This window comes from Camelus dromedarius, chromosome 19, assembly GCF_036321535.1.
Source record: "Camelus dromedarius isolate mCamDro1 chromosome 19, mCamDro1.pat, whole genome shotgun sequence".
NCBI classification, from domain to species: Eukaryota; Metazoa; Chordata; class Mammalia; order Artiodactyla; family Camelidae; genus Camelus; species Camelus dromedarius.
In genome coordinates this window covers 22302214-22321463 of record NC_087454.1, presented here as the reverse complement: position 1 = coordinate 22321463, position 19250 = coordinate 22302214, and the positions used below count along the sequence as shown (strand labels likewise).

The 19250-nt window shown below is 39.2% G+C and overlaps 1 protein-coding gene and 1 long non-coding RNA gene across 4 annotated transcripts in view; one reads left to right on the top strand and one right to left on the bottom strand.

Moving 5' to 3' along the window:
- Positions 1-249: 249 nt before the first annotated feature.
- LOC116147662 (uncharacterized) lies at positions 250-18477 on the bottom strand. Its single transcript, XR_004131223.2, has 4 exons — positions 18291-18477; positions 7826-7996; positions 4311-4434; positions 250-670 (listed from the first exon to the last, which is right to left on the bottom strand). It is a non-coding gene; the product is annotated as an uncharacterized LOC116147662 (long non-coding RNA).
- A 179-nt stretch (positions 18478-18656) lies between these two features.
- Positions 18657-19250, top strand: part of ILRUN (inflammation and lipid regulator with UBA-like and NBR1-like domains) — a 92940-nt gene continuing 92346 nt past the window's right edge. For all 3 annotated transcript variants that reach the window (XM_064476402.1, XM_031434896.2, XM_010994517.3), the window contains exon 1: positions 18657-19006. In XM_064476402.1, coding sequence (XP_064332472.1) covers positions 18849-19006 — 158 coding nt within the window. In that variant the 5' untranslated portion in view covers positions 18657-18848. The remainder of the gene's footprint in view (positions 19007-19250) is intronic.

The window sequence follows — 19250 nt, the reverse complement described above, 5'->3', positions numbered from 1 at the left end:
TACTATTTTTGCAACTCATCGGCAAGTTTGATTATGCAAAAATTTAAAAATACCAAAAGAGTAACTAGTAGGGATAATAGAGGCAAGGATATAAGAAAAAGTGTCATTCTTAGATCAGTAGGGTAGATTCCTAACCAGAGCCAGGAAAATGGGTTAGATAATAACACTTCTTTGCATTTAGATGATATTTATTTTGCAAATCATGTCACAGCCACTGTCTTATTTGATCCTTGCAATAACCTTGTGGCATTGGAAGGGCAGGTATTTTTATTTCCATTGTACAAATGAAAAAACCGAGCCATTTAAGGGACTTATCTAAGATCCTACACGAGGTTAGTGGCAGAATTAAAGATCAGAAACTCTCTCCAAATCTTCCTGTGCTAGTTGTAAGGAAATGGTTAAGATGGGCTGAAGTCAGACAGACCTGCACTAAAATCCTGGCTACCACTCACCTAGCTGTTTCAATCAGGGTACAGCAATTGTGCAGTAGTGACAAATAAATCCCTGAAATGTCAACACTTTAGCACAGCCAAGGTTTATTTGTTGTTCCCATTATAGTGTAATGTAGGCCAGTCAGCTCCCTTGAGACGCTCCCCTCCAACCAGTTAATCAGCGCTCTAGGCTCTGTCCTTGGGAAGGAGGTGAGGGTGTGGGGGTCCTTGGGTTCCAGCTGTGCAAATAAGAAAGAGAAAACGTAATTGTGGGTGGGCTGTCTTAAACCTGGAAATGGGGTGTATCACATCTATATTCTATTGATCAGAATTCGATCACATGCTCCCATTTAAATGCATACAGAGCTGGGAAATGCAATGTTTTCTGTGTGGTCAAAAGGAAAATAACAGCTTAGTGAACATCCAGCTCTGGCTCTGCCATACTAACTATGTAAACTTGAGCAATTTATTTAAAATTCTAGGTTTTCTCATTCATCAAATGGAAACAATGATACCACCTAGGGTTGTTTTATTAAATGAAGCACACAACATACATGACATACATGATGTGTACAGCATAGTGCCTGGCATACAGTAAACCATAAATTCTTACTGTTAATATCTATTAACTTCACATGTCTCTTATAGTCCTAGTTGTATCAATTCTCTGGCTAGTGGTGGCAATTATTCATGCCAAACTTTTCTATGTGCCGCCCACTTGTTCCTTGCTCTCTGCCCACAATGTAATGTAGATTTGTTTCATCAGAAAGTTAGATCAAGGCCTTGGAGCAAGTGCCCAGGAGGCAGGATGTAACATGAAGAGCAATAGGTTACAAAGTGTCATTTTGCAAAATACACCTCAATGCAGAGGCCTTGGGCAGTGCAGGCAGCTCTGAAACCCCTGGCATTACTGAGATGGCCCCTCTCATTGTTCTTAACAACAGGTCTTGGCAACTTCCAACAAAGCTGGCTAAGAAGTCTATTTTCTACTCTGGAATTTAGAGGGAGAGGAAGGAGTGGTCAGATATAACATGAGAGGTCAGATATAACAGCTGTCCAAAGCTTACAACTTTCCCCACACTCAATGTCACAGTAGTTTAAGGTGGCCCAAGTAAGGCCTGTCCAAAGAGGCCCAACTAGGGACACTCTGGGCCTCCTGGTGACCTGAAGAACAGAACACTGGGATCTATGAACAGGAGGAGTAGGGTGGACTCCTCCAAAGAGTCATGCATGACCATTTCTTTTCTGCTGGATAGAAACATCCTTTTCAGTTTGGAAATATGCACCTGGGGCGAAAATTTGGGACCTGCCACTTGCATAGGCCGACTCCATTTCCTACATACTACTAAACTATGATTTATCCCACTGGCACAGAGGGTGGTTTAATCTTCTAGTTTGTGACCAGAGTTGGGAAGTTTAGCAAATTTGGTAAATAATGTAACTCATGATGATGTTGCAAATTAATCTTATTTTAGATTAGTAGATGTCCAAGGTTCTCTTGGTATTTACAAACTAGCAGATTTAGAACACAGTAAAGTGAAAACTCAAGACTCCATATCAAAATTTGAATCCACTTGAAACAGACTGCAACTTTTACTGAAGCCTTCACTCAAACGTGCAACTTTTGATCATTCTTGTGAGAAGCCCTCCAAGCATTTCTGGTGGTTAGTTGTAAACCTTGGACGTCTTTGTGGCTCAAGTCAACATGAGTGTTCAGAACTCATGTCTTCTCGATGCAAGACCAAAGTCCAATCAGACTTGCCCCGGGATCAATGTTAGGTCCTGCTTAATTGTGCTGTTTGCCAACTAACTCCCAGACCCTGGATTTTACCTGTCTCAATCTATGGTCTTGTTCCATTTCCCTGTTACATTCATTATCTCTGTGACTTGATTCCTTTCTGCTGGTATCTGCCAGATTCCAGGAAGTCCTGTTTTCTTACTATTTATCATCAGTGACCCCAGATTTCTGTAATGGGGGTTCTTTGGAGGAGTGGTCTCCTTGGAAGGTAGTCAGGCAGGCTTCCCTTCTCATACGATTCCAAGGGCTCCCTTACACTGTATTTCCCATAAATGATACCCCTTGGATTTATGAAACTCAGAAACTGATTTTAGGAAATTGTTATGAAGTTGCATTTCCCTAGCACTTTTTCTACTTAAATTATGTGTTAAATTGGAGAGGTTGATGTGAAGGGAAGCTAAAGTTCTTCCCCAGCCACCTCTTGGTACCGCCACTGCCAGACATAAAAATAAATGTGTGAAGAAAAATTGAAATCAAAAGTTGTGGCATTCTGCAGTTACCACCAACACCTTCAGAAGGGTCAAGAAGTGAAAGAGCAGAAGTGAGACTAAACTGAAAACTAGAAAAGGTAAGAAAAAAAGAGAAAGATTTTGCCAGAAGCAAACCTACATGTAAGGGCTCTTAATCCCTTGCTACTGGTTCAGAGGAGGATGGCTCATTACACCCTACTGGTTAAAAGGCTTTTCTGGAAGAGGAAGGCATCACAAAGCCATGAGTCAGATAATCCAAGTGAACATCTAAATCCCTAACTTCCAGTTACTGAACCCGTGAAAATTGCTTCCCTTTCCCAGTGAGTCTCCTGGTCTGTACAACAGGATCAGTGACCCAGCCCACTTTACAGGGTGTTGTGAGGCTCAAATAAAGTAATGATGTAAGAGTCTAGTGAGGGGTTTGGTTTGCTTTGTATTTTAAGTTTCAGTTTACCTAAAAGCTTCTATGCCTTCTTGGAATTTCCTCTAAACATTTTAGGGAACCTGACAATCATTTCAAATGCAATTTGTTTCTATAAACTCCCCTTATTCCTCCCACCTTTATCTGTGTTCACAGTGGCCTCAAAGTCCTCTTTTACAATGCAAATGACCCCCAGGAAAAACACAGCTGACACATCTCTAAATAACACTTAATTGTCCATAAATGCTTCAGCTCAGAGCAGGTATGAGATGTGGGATGGGCCCCTGGGAAGAAAGAGAACCACTTGGAGGCTCAAACTCTGTAGAGGCTCAGAGACCTGATAGCAGATGAGGTGAAAAGCAAACTTAGTTTGCTTCCCAATTTTGCAGAGGGAAAAAGCCGGGCAGGCCAGGACTGTCTTTCAACAGTTTTCTTATATGTGCCAATTCCTATCCAAAGGGTTGGAATCATTTTTCCCCTGTGATATATATATATTGTACATGTATATGTATAAATTATATCTAATTGAATTCCTTAACTGACAAACCATAAATGGCTAGACTGGAGTTGGAATATGAGGTTTGCCTGGGAGATTTTAGTGCTATGTCAGCCCCCAATTCACCCCTGAGAAATAAAATATGAAGGGATGAGGAAAAAATATTGAACATTCTCAGGAAAAAAGCTCAGAATTGTCCGTTTCTACTGGGCAGGAAGCCTGGCCATTTTCTATGGCTGTTTTTTCAAGTTCTTAATATTTACCATCCAAACTCTGAATAGCTTTCTTCTTGCTGTTCTGACACTTTCTAATGAAACTTTTTAAAATTTGAAGTATAACTGTGTATAGCAAAATGTGAACATCTTAAACTTGATGAATTTTTCCCTGAGTAAACACCTGTGTAACTCCAGATCAAGTTATACAGAACGTTTCCAGTACCCTAGAAGGCTTTCTCATGCTTCCACCTATAATTAACAGCCACTATCCCTTCTTTCCCATCTTTCCCATAGATAATCAACATTCGAACCTCTATCAGCAGAGATTAGTTTTGCCAATCTGTGTGAATCACACAGAATATGCTCTCTTGCATGTGATCTTTCAACATTATGTCTGTGCAATTCATCCACGTTGTTGCATATAGCAGGAGTTCAGATTTGTATTTAGTATTCTTTTGTGTGGATAGATCACAACTTACCCTTCCCACTGTTCCTTGCCATTGGGTTGTTTCCAGTTTTTGGTGATTATGAATAGCACTGCTATGGACATCCTTATATATTTTTGTTGATGGACATAAGCACTCTCTTCTCTTAGGTATACACCTGGGAAAGAAATTGTTGGGTCAGAGGGTAGGCATGGATTTAGCTTTCATAGATAGGGCTGAATAGTTTTTCAAAGTAGTTGTTATCAACATATTCCCACCACAAATGTATGAAAGTTCTGATTGCTCCACAACCTTGCCAATATTTAATATTGTCATTCTTTAATATTTTTGCCATTCTAATGGGTGTATATCTTGTTTGTAAGCTTTAATTTGCAACAAGTTCTTAAAAGGTACATAGGCTTATTGGGAATTTTGGATATCTTCTGTGAAGTACCTGTTCAAGTCTCTTGCCCATCTAACTATTGGGTTGTCTATATTTTACTTAGTTATTTGTAAAAGAGATTTTTTCAAATATATTTTCCATTTGAGTCCTTTATCAGATGCATGTATTGTGAATATCTTCTCCCAGTCTGAGGCTTACTTACCTCTTCACTCTCTTAATGGTATCTTTTGATGACTGCATTTCTTAATTTTAACATAGTCCAATTTATCAACTTTTTATTTTATGCTTGATACTTTTTGTGTCTTATTTAAGAATTTTTTTGCCTACTCTCACTTTTTTAAAAATAAAAAGTTATTATTTTCGAAAGTACATTGTAAAAAGATGTGAACATAGTATAGATTGTCAAAAAGGAGAAAAATGAGGGAAGGGTATAGCTCAAGTGGTAGAGGGCATGCTTAGCATGCATGAGGTTCTGGGTTAAATCCCCAGTACCTCCTCTAAAACTAAATAAATAAATGAACCTAATTACCTCCCCCCACCAAAAAAAAAAAAAAAAAAAAAAGGAGAAAAATAATCACTTATGTTGCTCCTATCCAGAAATATAACCTCTATTAACATTTTGGTACCTATTTTAGTACTTACAAATGTTTATACATGTAGTTTTTTTTTTCCCAAAAAAGTGGGATGATACTGTACTTATTTTTTAGTTAGTCTTTTTAAACCTAGTTTTATATAAGTATCAATTTCCTTTGATTGAGACTCATTTGAGAAATCTACCATAGTGTTAGAATTTTAGACTCAGATCTGCTTCTAGCTCCAGGGTCACAGGAAAGTCACTCCAAGTCTCTCTACCCTGGAATTCTCAATGTCTGAGGATTCACTCATAACAGAGACATGTTGCTATGTGTCTTTTCCTTCTTCTAGCGTTTTGACTGACTCACTTGTAATCCAAATGACCCCTTAGGTCAGAGTAAACAAAAACCCTTGGGGAACTATGTGGCAAGGTAATCCTGTGTCTGAAGCAGAAAGAGTGTAGGAGATACACACCACAGCTTTGTTTAAAATCAGCTGTGGTTGTATGATCTTAAGGGACTTCCCTGGAGAGGAGCTAAGAAATGAAGCTTCACTTTTTATCAGAAGAAAGGTGGTTTAGAGAGTTAAGGACTTTCAGGGGGAAAACAAATCACTGCTATGTTTAACTCAAAAACTGGGGAGAAAGAACCCCAAATTTTAAAAAGGTACCACAAAAGGTAAAAGCAAAAAGTACTGCAAAGATCTTCTGACTGGCTTCTTTCATTCAATAATATCAAATACTTGGTATTACTGTTATTGTCATTATTCCTGTTTTTTATGACTCAAATAGCATGAGAATCAAATAAAATAATAGAAATGGAACCTCTTTGTGAAGAAGCAATTGCTGTGGAAATGAAAGGATTGATTTAGCCACTGGGGTAGTCAGTCTTTTGTGGGAATGGTGAGGTGCCCAGACGAACTTCCTAAAGGAAAAATAAAATTGTAGAATTTGGAAACATAACAGGACAAAAACATCCTCTATTATTAAAAAATAAATTACTCATTTGAAAAATGTTTGGCTGACTCTTATCCTAAAGCTTTTCGCTTGTTCAGTTAAGGTCTCTTCACCATGAGACCTGCTACCACTAGTCCAAGTCAGTTTCCTCTAACCTTTGAGCCATGCTATGTGTGGGTGTGGAACATGGAGGATCTTACGAGGTGGCTATCAGCCATCACCCACAAGCCTAGCCATCCATAAAGGCCTTTGACCTACCCAAGAAAGTTGGTGGAGGCCACCAACAGACCTGGAGCCAAATGTTACATTTGATTTCTAACTAGTCAATATTGCTCTTGTGTAATACAGTGAGAAGCTTGGGTACTTTTTTTATTTCATTTCTGTGGATTATGACTCATTCAGGAATTTGCCTGTTCAAATGGTCCTGCTCAAATGCAGATAATTAACAACAATCAAAACTCTGGGGATTATTAGCTCAGACTATAAATGAAAAGCCCTCTTCACTCTAATCTAATCTGATTCTGCTTTGCATTGCCTGACAGAGAATTTCTTGAAGACTTGAGGCCTCAGAAGAATCTTCTCAGAGTTTACTGTTTATCCTCCTCATTCCAAGTCACAGGTAACTTGGCCTTTACTATAGTGTTACTACTGTGTGGTGATGGTAGATGGTCTCTAGGTCTGGGCAGGGTCCTCTGGGCCTGACAGGAAATTTAAGCACATCCTACCAGTAACAAAAGAAGGTTAGGAAATATTGTTGAACTGCCTTTTCACTGGCCTGTGTGATGCTAGAGGATTTTTCCTCCTTGCTTGGTACTGCATCCCTTTTATTTTAAAAAAATTTTGAAATGTTTCAAGAGGGAGGAGGGTGTGGTTATTAAGAGACTCTGAAACCAGACTGTCTTCAATTCCCAGGATCACCACGTACCAAATATATAACATTTGGGCAAGTCTCTAATCTCTGTACCTTAGTTTCCTCTTCTGTAAAATGCGGGTAATCATAGTTACTACCTTATAGGATTGCTGAAATGATTAAATTAGTTAATACAGGTAAAGAACCTAATGTATGACATAAGCACTACATAAATGTTTCCTGCTTATATACATATATACGTATAAAGAATAACATAACAAACACTCATGTCCTTACACACAAATCCTAACATTATGCCCCATTTGCTTTAGATATTTTTAAAGAAGTAAAATATTATAGAAACAATTACACATACACACCCAGGTATCCCTCCCCTATCATATTCCCCTCTTTTTCTTTCTTGAGATAACAATTATCCTGAATTTATTACTTGTTATTTTTTAAGGTGATATATATGAATCATAAAAATTATATACTATTATTTCACATATATTTAAACCTCATAAAAATGGTATCATATTGTATGAATCCTTCTGCCATTACTTTTTCCATTTAGCCTTGTGATTTTGAGATTTACTCACATGGCCATATATGGCTAGTTCTCTCAGTCGTGTTTGAGTTCATGAGTATATCACAATTGATCTATCCATTTTCCTGTTAATGAACATGGAGATTGCTTCCAATTTTTTGCTCTCATAAGTGTTGTTGCAATGAACATTCTAATGTGTCTCCTTGTCACACATGTGAAAATTTTCTAGGGCACATACCTAGAAATGGACTTGCTGGAATGTAGGGAAAACCACTTCAAGTTTCCTAAACATAGCCAAGTCGCAATGATGCCAGGTGATTGTCCCAATTTTCACTTTCCCAGTAGAGAATGAGTAGTCCTCTGGCTCCAGGAGCTCAGTAATACTGATTAAGCTCATCAGTTTCTTCATCTATCAAAAGGAAAACAATATCTATGATAATGAATCCAAAAGTTCTTCTATAAATAAAAGGAATATCTTGTGAGATGTTATTGCTAACCCACTATGTGTTGGGCATCATGATAAGTGCTTTTATTTACCTTCTCTTATTTAGGTCTCCTATGCACTGTAAGAGGGAGGAGCTAGAGGGCAAGATTTAGGAGTACTTAATTTGAATTTCTCTGAAGTCACATATCTGGTAGGTGACAGGGCTGGGATTTGAATTTAAGTCTGTCAGACTTTGGGGCCCCTATGATTGCCCCAATGCTAAGCTGCAGGCACAATCTCTAGGAGTAGCATTAAATCAACTCTTGGTTGTGATGCTGAGTTTTTGGTAGAATGCCTTCTGAGAATGAACAATCTGGAGAGACAATATGGGTTTGGATATGGATATGGGTTTTTTTTTTTAATTTAAGTGGTACATATTATGAATAATAGAAGATTTTCATGTAAATTTTTATTATAAAGAATCATGTAAAGTTTTGATGTAAATTGATGGGGAAAATGTCACCCCCATTCCAATAACTACACTTTACACAATATTGTCACCGTTAACCCTCTAGTTGTTGCTTAGTGTTTTGGTATTTTTAAAAGTAGGATTTGTAGCCACCTTAAAACTTGAAGTCATGGCTACACCATGGATGAGAATTTACCCATAATGAGCTGTTTCTAAATGCCAGACACTTATGCTAAGTGTTGTTCATATGTTAACTCCTGTCTTTAAAAAAAAAATTGGAATGCAATTTGAGTACCATAAAATTCACCCTTTTTAAAGTGTACAATTCTGTCTTTTCAGATGAGGAATTAAGAACTAAAATTCTTCTGTGTATATGAAAGTTTCAGAGGCCCAATGCCAGCTTAATACTACGTTAATATGGGAGAAGGTAGGGGTGGGTAGGCAAGTGTGGCTAAAATAAATTGGCTGTTAAGCTGGTAATATTGAAGCCAGGTGAAGTATACATGGTAGGTCATATTTTTCTGTCTACTTTTGTTACATGTTTTAAAACTTCCATAATAAAAAGTAAAAAAGTTTTTTTAAAAAAAGATCTAGCTTTATGCTTTAATGACCAATCTTTGCATATCTAGGTATTGCATGAATTCGTATCTGATGTGAAAATCAAGACTTAATAATACACTAACTTTATAAAACATTTTATGGTTTCCAAAACACTTCCACATTCTGTCTCACAGCTACCCTCTGAGGTAGACAGGGAAGAAATTACCATCCCTATTTTATAGAAAAAAAAGTGAGGTTCAAAGCAGTAGATGTGGAACTTTACCCCACTTCTCAGAGATTGAATTCAGTGGTCCGCCCCCTTTTATTCAAAATGAATATAATCTTAGGGGTAGGGGGTTAAGAGATAAAAAACACTACGTATAAAATAAGTAACAAAGATATATTATACAGCACAGGGAAATATAGTCATTATTTTGTAGTAACTTTAAATGGAGTATAATTTCTAAAAATACTGAATCACTATGTTGTACACCTAACACTAATATTATATTGTAAATCAACTATACTTCAATAAAAACAACAAAAGGACTCTACCTTTACTGTTTTTTTCTGATTATAAAAATAGTATCTATTATTTTAAAACAATTTGGAAAAATTACAAAGATGAAAAATGTATATGACCTGTAATCATACCAATGAGAGATAATTACTGTTAATATTTTATATTTTATTCTTCCAAAGTTTTTGGTTTTAATTTTTCTTTACAAAAATGAAATATGGGGAAATGTTTTATAATCCTTCTCAATGATGTACTGTAAACATGTTTCCATGTCACTAAATGTCAATCTGCATTTATTGTATGGCACTATCATAACTTAACAACTTTAACAATCTCCTGTTAGATATTTAGATGGTTTCAATTTTTCATTATTATGAACAATGGCAAAATAAACATTCTTATACATAGTTCTTAGCTTACTCATTATTTTCTTCAGATACATGACTAGGAGTAGAAAATATGAATCAGAGCATATTAGAAAGATTTTTATACATATTGCTGACAATATCAGAAAGATTGTTTGGATGTACATTCACAACCATCCAGTGTTTGCTTCTTCACCAGTTCATAATTGCTTTTCTTTTCTTTTTTTTTTTAATTGAAGTATAGTCAGTTGCAATGTGTCAATTTCTGGTGTACAGCACAGTGTCCCAGTCATGCATATATATATATACACATTTGTTTTCATATTGTTTTTCATTAAAGGTTACTACAAGACATTGAATATAGTTCCCTTTCCATACAGAAAAAATTTTTTCTTTATCTATTTTTATAAGTGGTTAAGATCTGTAAATCTCAAACTCCTGAATTTATCTCTTTCCACCCACTTTCCCCTTTTAATGGTAGGATTGTTTACCATGTCAGTGAGTCTGTTTCTGTTTTGTAGATGAGTTCATTAGTGTCCTTTTTTTGATTCTTCTATTTTTTTAAGATTCCACATATGAGTGATAAATGGTATTTTCTTTTTCTTTCTGGCTCACTTCACTAAGAATGATGATCTCCATGTCCACCCATGTTGCTGCAAATGGCATTATTTTATTTTTTATTACTGCATAGTATTCCATTGTATAAATATACCACAACTTCTTTACCCAGTCATCTGTCAATGGACATTTTAGGTTGCTTCCATGTCTTGGTTATTGTATATAGTGCTGATAGTGCTGTAATGAACCTTGAGGTGCATGTATCTTTTTGTATCAAATTAGAGTGCCCTCTGGATATATGCCCAGGAGTGGGATTGCTGGATCATATGGTAAGTCTATTTTTAGTTTTTTTGGGTATCTCCATACTGTTTTCCATAATGGCTGCACATAATTGCTTGTGTGTGTGTGTGTATGGTGAAAGATTTTAAAAGATTTATTTAAAAGAAAAGGAAAGGAAAAGTACACCCCCAAGAATGGGAGGCGGGCTGATCCAAGGGAGGAGGAAGCCTGCTTTTCTTGATACAGATGTAATTCTAACGTACCAGTGAAAATATAGATTTGAATTTTTCAACCTCTAATCAAGTTAACTATTGAGCAAACCATTAATAAACAACTAACTGTTTAAAGTAATGATCTTCAAGCTTCACTGTGCATAAAAATCACCTGGGGATTCCTGGGCACCATCCCAGACACACTGACAAATTCAAGGGAGTCTGGAACCTAAAAACTAGCATTTTAAACCAGAGCCACCTTCCCTCAAGTGACTCTGATGTGGGTAGTCAGGGAAATTAGATTCAGGGGAACATGGTAATACACAGAGATGCAGGTTGAAAGTTTGCTGATGATGGACCTTATTACCTTCTAAGTCATGGGAAGTCTGGTAAGAAATGGAGTATTAACTTACTGTCTTTTATCCTGGCCTCATCCATATCATTCTACACACACACACACACACACACACACACACACGTAAAGAAGAAACAAACATTTTGTTTTTGGAGATGCCTTTATTGCAGGTTGCCGTGAGCAGTTACAGACAAATATTTGCTTTATAGAAATTCTTCTTTAGGGCTTTCAGTTTTGTTTTGTTCTGCATTCTTTCCAAGCAGCCACCTCTGACATCCTAACCAGTTGAGCATCTGAAAGTCATTTCATGTTCTCTTTTCTGTAGAAACTGAGATTGTCTGTAAAGTGGTTTCAGAGGTTCTGCAGTGGGAGGAGGTGGACTGAAGGCAAATGAGGGGCAGTGAAATTCTCTTGGACCACTGAGGCAGAGGCAGATTGTTATTACCTGGAGTCCTTCTCAGCCCTTTGAAATTCAAAGTAGGTTTTCAAGTATTTATCTTTCCAGGAATTGCTCCCCTATGCCCAGTTTAGGAAATAGCTTTTCCTTTGTTCCTTGAAAGTCTATTTTTGACACAAAATCTTCTTTTCATGGAATCCTTCAGCTTTTACATGTGTGGTGAAGGCGAGGGCTTCAGACATGTGGCCCTCACAGACAGGTCTGCTCTTGAGAAATGTGTGAAGAGAGGAGGACCTCACTGGTCACTCTTCAGTAGTACAGCTTAGTTTGCCTGTTGAACTTCACAGAGTGGAATTACGCAGTATATATTCCATTGCATCTGGCTTCTTTTGCTCAATATAATATTTTCAAGACTCATCCATGTTGTTGTATGGATCAATAGTTCATTCCTTTTGGTTGCTGAGTAGTATTCCATTATATAGCTATGTCACAATATGTTTATCCATTTTCCTGTTGATGAACATTTTTTCCATTATTTGAATACTACAAATAAAGTTCTGTGAACATTCATGTACAAGAACATATGCTTTCATTTCTTTTGGGTCAATACACAGGAGTGGAATGGCTGGGTTTTATGGTAAGTATATGTTTAACTTTTTAAGAAATGGGGCAGTTAAAAACTATCAGTTTTAGTTGTCAAGTCCATATCTTATGTTACTAATTCCAGCTTCATGCTCTGGTAGTTTAGTTGGAAACAGTACTGTTTGAAGAGTTGTAAGTCTGGGACTGAGCAGCTTAGTTCCAGACCTGAATTTTGAAAAAGGGATCATTTAGCTTCTCAGAGTTTTAGTTCCCTAATCCTTAATTGGGGCTCATAGTTTCTATAACAATACAAAATTATAAGTAGTCTCAGAGTCCATCAACAGGAGACTGGTCAAGTAAAATACACTCCTAAATTGGAATACTATGTAGCCATTAAAAATGATGTAAATTTATATTTATTGATGTGGAAAGCTGTTTTTTCAATATACTCTAAATTTTAAAAAGCAGGTTAGAGAGGCAGGCAAAGTATGATACCACTTAGGCAAATTGTACAAATGGAGAGAGATATGAAAAACATATTTACTATAATATTAATAGTGGTTATCGCTAGGTAGTGGGATTTAGGGTGACTTTTTATTTTCTTCTTTATAATTTTCTATACTGCTTAATTTTATTTGCAGCAACCATATATGAGTCTATGCAAAATAATAAAGCCATTAAAAATAAACTGAAAAATGTTTCTCCTGAGGATGAGATGAGAGGATGGGTACATTGAAAAATGATAAGGTGTTATTATATAAATTTAAGATATTAGCATTAATGTTAATCTACTTGGCAGTATCCTGGAAATTATCAAAGAAACACAGTAAGATGAAACAATGACAGCTCCACAGAAACAATCAAGCTGAACACATGGTGAAAAGGCAAACTCCTTCGTACTGAAGGAAATCTGGAGTAAAGAGGAAAACACAGGTTTCTTTCTGAACTTTGAGCTTAAATCTTGGTGTTCTCAATACCTGTGTCTCCTTGGACACATTTTATAAACTCTCACTCTCCATTTCCTTCTCTGCAAAATGGTAATTGTAATAACTCTCATCTCATTTTGTTGTGAGGATTACATGAGACAAAGTACTTAAAATGATGGACATTTGGCACATTGTAGGAGTTCATTACATATTTGTTTCCCTTTTCCTCCTTTTCTTTCTACCTCTACCTGGGATGCAGACAGTAAGATGTTTTACACATTGTGACCCAGTTGGAGAGAGTGAAAGAGTGATTACAATGAACAAGAGGACTTGTGAGTTTTCTTCACATGAGGGAGAGGTAAGGAGTTGGTGTATGTTCTTGGAAGATGTTTTGGCTCTGGTAAACTAAAGGGGCCAAGAAAAGAAGAAGAAGAAGAAAAGCAATAAAAGAATGGACTACTTCTAGATGTATCTAGGTCAAGGGACCGAGGGATGTGAGATAAAGACAGGTTTTCTTTTGCACTGTCCCATTCACCACAGTAGGAAAAAAGAGACTCAAGGCATCAGATGCTCTGTTCAGAAGAAAAAAATAGTACAGTAGATTGGTGCTTTCTGTTTTTGTATCTCTTGAGTAGGATAACAGGTAAAGGAACTGGAAAAACCCCAGATGTGGGGGAATCTGGTCCTTTCCCATCATGCTCTGGGTGGATGCTGAAAGTGGAGGTACTATTTACTGCAGGAGGCTGCTCTTCAGCCTCACCCACTCACTTCCCAGAGAGACTGTCTCCTCAAGTACACTCACAGAACTGCAAATCAAAACCTCAGTGAGATATCCCCTCAAACCCATTAGATGGCTACAATCAAAACTCAAAAAACAAGGGGGTGGGTTATAGCTCAGCCATAGAGTGTGTTAGCATGCTTGTGCTTTAGCTTTGATTAAAAAAAAAATCAAACCCCAAAAAACAGCAAATAACCAGCGTTAGCAAGGATGTGGAGAAACTGGAATACCTGTGCACTGTTGGTGGGACTGAAAATGGTGTAAGCACTATGGAAAACAGTATGAAGCATCTTTAAAGAAGTAAAAATAGAACTACCATATGATCCAGAAATCTCACTTCTGAGTATCTATCCAAAAGAACTGAAAGCAGGGTTTTGAAGAGATATTTGCATTCATACTCACTACAGCACTGTTCACAATAGCCTAGAGGTAGAAGCAACCCAGATGTCCATCAGTGGTTAAACAGATAGGTAAAATGTGGCATATACATACAATGAAATATCATTCAGCTTTCTGAAGGAAGGAAATTCTGATGTATGCTACATGGATAAACCTTGAGGACATTATGCTAAGTGAAATAAGCCAGTCACAAAAGACAAACACTGTATGATCACTACAGTAATCAACTTCATGGAAACAGAAAGTAGAATGGTGGTTTCCAGGGACTGAGGGTGGGGAAAAGGGGAATTGTTTTTTAATGGGTACAGAGTTGCAGTTTTTCAAGATGAAAAAGTTCTGGAGATTGGTTGCACAATGTGAATATGCTTAACACTACTCAACTGTACACTTAAAAATGATTAAGAGGGTAAATTTTGTTATGTGTTTATGAAATCACAATTAAAACAACAAATGCCTAAAAGATTTTGTCATGTGTCCCCTCACCAGCCTGTTCCTCAGATCATGTGAAGAATCATCCAGGACCTGGGGAAGGTTGGCTTGAAGGCTCTCTGAGCATCCCTCTTCCCTCCACTCTTCCCTCCCCACAAGTCCTACAGCCTCTTTGTCTACTGTTCATTTGGCACTGGAACATTTGCTGCTTTGCACTGTTGGCTATCTCTAGGTAGTTATTTATAGAATTTATGGCACTGTCTCTTCCATGGTCTTCTAATACCTTCATATTTAACATTTACAATCACTTAGGACCATCTCATTTAAACTTCCAATTTAAAGAAATAAGCACAGCATAGAAGTTTTCACTTGTGGTTATGTTTATGTAACTATTAATTGTAGCTGTAGATTAAATTCTAAATTTTTTTCTTTCCTTTGATTTATTCTTTTGCTCTACTTCAGTGATCTTTTTGCAGCATTCCCTATATAGAGATGAAGAAACTACGGTTTAGAAACTAATTTGTTGATAGTCGCACAACACACAGATGAAGGCTCTCTTTCTGAGCCAATATCCCTAACTTAAGCCTTGCTGATAGTAAACCAGCAGACACCTGCTTGCTCGACTGAACAGCTCATTTGACTGTTAGCTGCTTCCTAGACTTTGCAGCTTACAAGATTTAAGGCAGCTGACATGGGGAGGGAGAATGTGAAGAACTAAAATAAACTCATATTGAACTACATTGGTGAAAAAAAAGTAAGGATTTTGTCCATCCCTGCCCACAACTTTTTTTCCTTTTTGCAACAATTCTTTTACTGGTGGACATTGGGGCTATTTCTAGCTTTTTAACTTTTCATTACTGTATGCATTATAATACTTCTATGAAAAGCTTATTTATAAGCCTAGGATTTGGGGGCTACAGTATATGAATATTTTAAAGGTTCTTTATACCAATATATGTAAATCCATATCTACTTATCTTTGGAAAAAATTCTATCAATTTACATTCCCAGAAGCAGTGGTGTTTCAGAGTATCCATTTCCCCACTCTCACCAACAAGAGATTTTACAAATTTTTTAAAGCTTTGCCAATCTGATTAGGCAAACGAGATACCTGATTGTTGTTTTAATCCATTTCTGTATCTGAGTGGCATATATCTTTCAATATGTTATTGGCCATTTGAATTTCTTTTGTGAATTGTCATTTTTCTTGTTTTTTTTTTCCTATGGGGTTTCCATTATTTTTAAGAGTAGGATGTCCATTTCTATCTAGAAATCAAATATTCACTTTATTTTCTTCTTCTTCTTATGAATTCTTTCACTTCATCCAGGAGATAATGAATTTTGAATGGAGCCTGGAGAATCCTATGGAATCTAAGGGAAGCTAAATAATCAGGACTCAGGAGGACAGGAACCTTTCTCTTCTATGCCTTCAGGTCTCTTATCTTTCCTTCTCTCTGCTTCATGGCTCTCTTTCTGCAGGTGGGCATTATCTGTTTTTCATGGGTGCCCCACATAGATGGTCTCTTTTCTTGTATTTCTATCACTCATTCTCAAACAGCTTAGGCCTCTTCCACCAACTCATTGCCTTTCAATTCCAAATTCCTGAGAGAATCTGATTGGCTGATGCGGGTCAGGTGTCTCCCTCTTGCCCAATCAATAACGGCTAAGGAACAAGGTTATATGGGGCAGAGATGGCTGCTGGGGGCCAACTAGAGGGCTATTAGTGGTTCTCAGAGAAAGGCGGTCATCACGGTTTTGGACATGCACCCAAAAGGTTTCTACTACAAGTTGCTGTTATCATATAATGAATGCTAATGTCTATTTGGACTCTTTATTCTCTGAATCAGTTATGCTGTGGCATAATCTCACTACTTGCTGGCCTTGGCAATTCTGAATCTTAAGGACTTGGAGACATGGAGGCAATCTATGCTGCCCCAATGAAATGAATCACTTTTCTCCTAGACATTCTGAATGACAGAATGGCTTAACTTCCTTATGAAACCCTAAAACTGACCTGGTCTGGGGATCTGGGATTAGTTTAGATTTTTTACACAAGATCACCAGCCCAAGAAATTCAGAAACTATCTGGTCTTGGGTACGTACCAGGCAGTGGCATATTCAAGCATAGTTTCCAATATAGTTCTAAAGTTCATATCCCATCCCCACAAAAGCAGCATTCCATGGAGGGTGACATGGGGTGGGAGTGAAGGCTAGTTCTTCCTTGATATCTAATGTGCCAGCTACCTTGGTCAGTATGCACAGTGGTTAGGGATGGGACAGTTTTTTATTGCACCACTGTCCCAAGAATTGCAGATGATTAAAATTCCTGTTTCTCTGGTAATCAACAGTCAGGGGGCCATCCCCAATCCCATAAGATCCAAAAATGTCCCCACAAAGTTTCAGAATTCACTTGAGGAGTCGTACTCCTTTGAGATAACTCCTGCCATGAAATAAAGTTCTGAGCCATTTGGGTCTATCATATGCAAGGATCTTTTTGCATTATGTGGACTGTTAAGATGCGAGCTAAGACCTCAGGGTAGTGAATTTACATGTTGTCACCTCATTTAATCCTCACAACAATCCTATATGGGCATGCACAATGATTACCTAAATACCAATGGCAGAATGAGAATTTGAATCCCAAATGTGTGTGACTCCAGAACCCAGGCTTTTAGTCTTATTTGGGACAGAAGAATGTAGATTGCTTTCCTCCTTCAAAACCTCACAGCACCCCAGATAATACCAGTCACTTATTCTAGTTGTCTGTTGTTGTAATTGTTATGGAAAACATACTCCATTAGGAACATGAAAGCTGTGTTCTAGTTTTGCTGCTCTGTATTTTCGGACAAGGCATATAAACTTTTTGGATCTCACTCTCCTTATTTGTAAAACAGAGCTACTTGAAGGCAGGAGGCCATTTCCTACACATCTTTTTCCCCTTTGGATGTATAAGTGTCGGGCAAATAGGGGGTCTAAAAGGTCGTTCTGAAAGAAGGAATCAAAGTGGGTAAACAAGATGGTCCCTATGCTTTCTTTCTCATTTTTTGATCTTGAAACGGGGCCTTTACCAGGTTGGTGTACTGTATGTACAGTAACACTTTGCCTTCTGAAAACTTAACAAGGCATGTCAAATTTTCCTGCCTCAACTTGGCGGAGCGTGTAGAAGATTACGTGCGGTATTCGCTTGGCCCCGTGTTGACGTTTGTTTGTATCGAGGCCTCCTTTATTTGCCGGAAATTCGAGATTACCGTTGCATAACACATGCACCACTGATAAACTGTAGTAAGCATCACCGAGGATGGCCAGGATTTAGGGCATTATCCCTCAGGGAAAGCAGCCCTAGAAACTTATGCAAACAAGTTCTTCCAGCGTGAAGGGCAAACCCCTGGCTGGGAAGACTGGATCCTGCGTGCACTTTGGTAGTTGACCTTGCCGGGGTCTCTCTTCCTTCGCGACTTCGGTTTCCTCACCTGCAAAATGGTGGACTTGTCGCAGACGAAGATCCCGGAGCTTCTCCCTCAACCCAGAGCTTTAACTCCTCCCACTGAGAGCGGGGGTGGGGCAAGGAGAAGGTCAGGCCAGGAGTCACCTCCTCGCGCGGCCCGGCAGTCCCTTTCCTCCTTACCACTGCCCGCCACCTCGCTCCACCTCGGTGAGGTCACGCGGGGGACGTCACGGGATTGTGACGCCACTAAGGGGCGGGCCTCCGAGGGAGGAAGGGGCGGGGCCTCGGCGGGCGACGCTTGCGCAGTGGGCGCGGCGCGGGAGGAGGCGGAGGCGGTGTAGAAGCGAGAGGCGGCGGCGGCGGAGGCGGCGGCGCTGGGGGGGGTGGGAGGGGGGGAAGCGCGAGAGTGAGTGAGTGGCTGAGTGAGTTTACCCCTATGAGGCGGTGAGAGGCCCGGGGCCTACCTCAGAGGAGCGGGGTCGCGGCGCCAGCTAGCAGCGGGCCCCCTCCCGGTCCCCGGGCCCGGCGGCGCGGCGGCGGCTCGGTTGTGAGGAGGCGGGGAAGCGAGTGTCCGGCTCCAGCCATGGAGGGCATGGACGTGGACCTGGACCCCGAGCTGATGCAGAAGTTCAGCTGCCTGGGCACCACCGACAAGGACGTGCTCATCTCCGAGTTCCAGCGGCTGCTCGGTTTCCAGCTCAACCCGGCGGGTTGCGCCTTCTTCCTGGACATGACCAACTGGTGAGCCGGCCGCGCCGCTCCAGCGCTGGCAGCGGCCTCGGGGCCCCGAGGGGAAGGGAAGGGACACCGAGCCCGGCGGCAGGGCGGGCCAAGCGGGCACTAAGGGGCACCCCTTTCCCCGGGCCATGGAAGAAATTTGGGCACTGAGCAGGGCTAGAGGGGACGTAGAAGGAGAGTTGGGGGCCATGGAGGGCAGGAGAGACGGAAGGGAGGTGGGGGTTGATCCTAAGGTACTGCGGAGTAT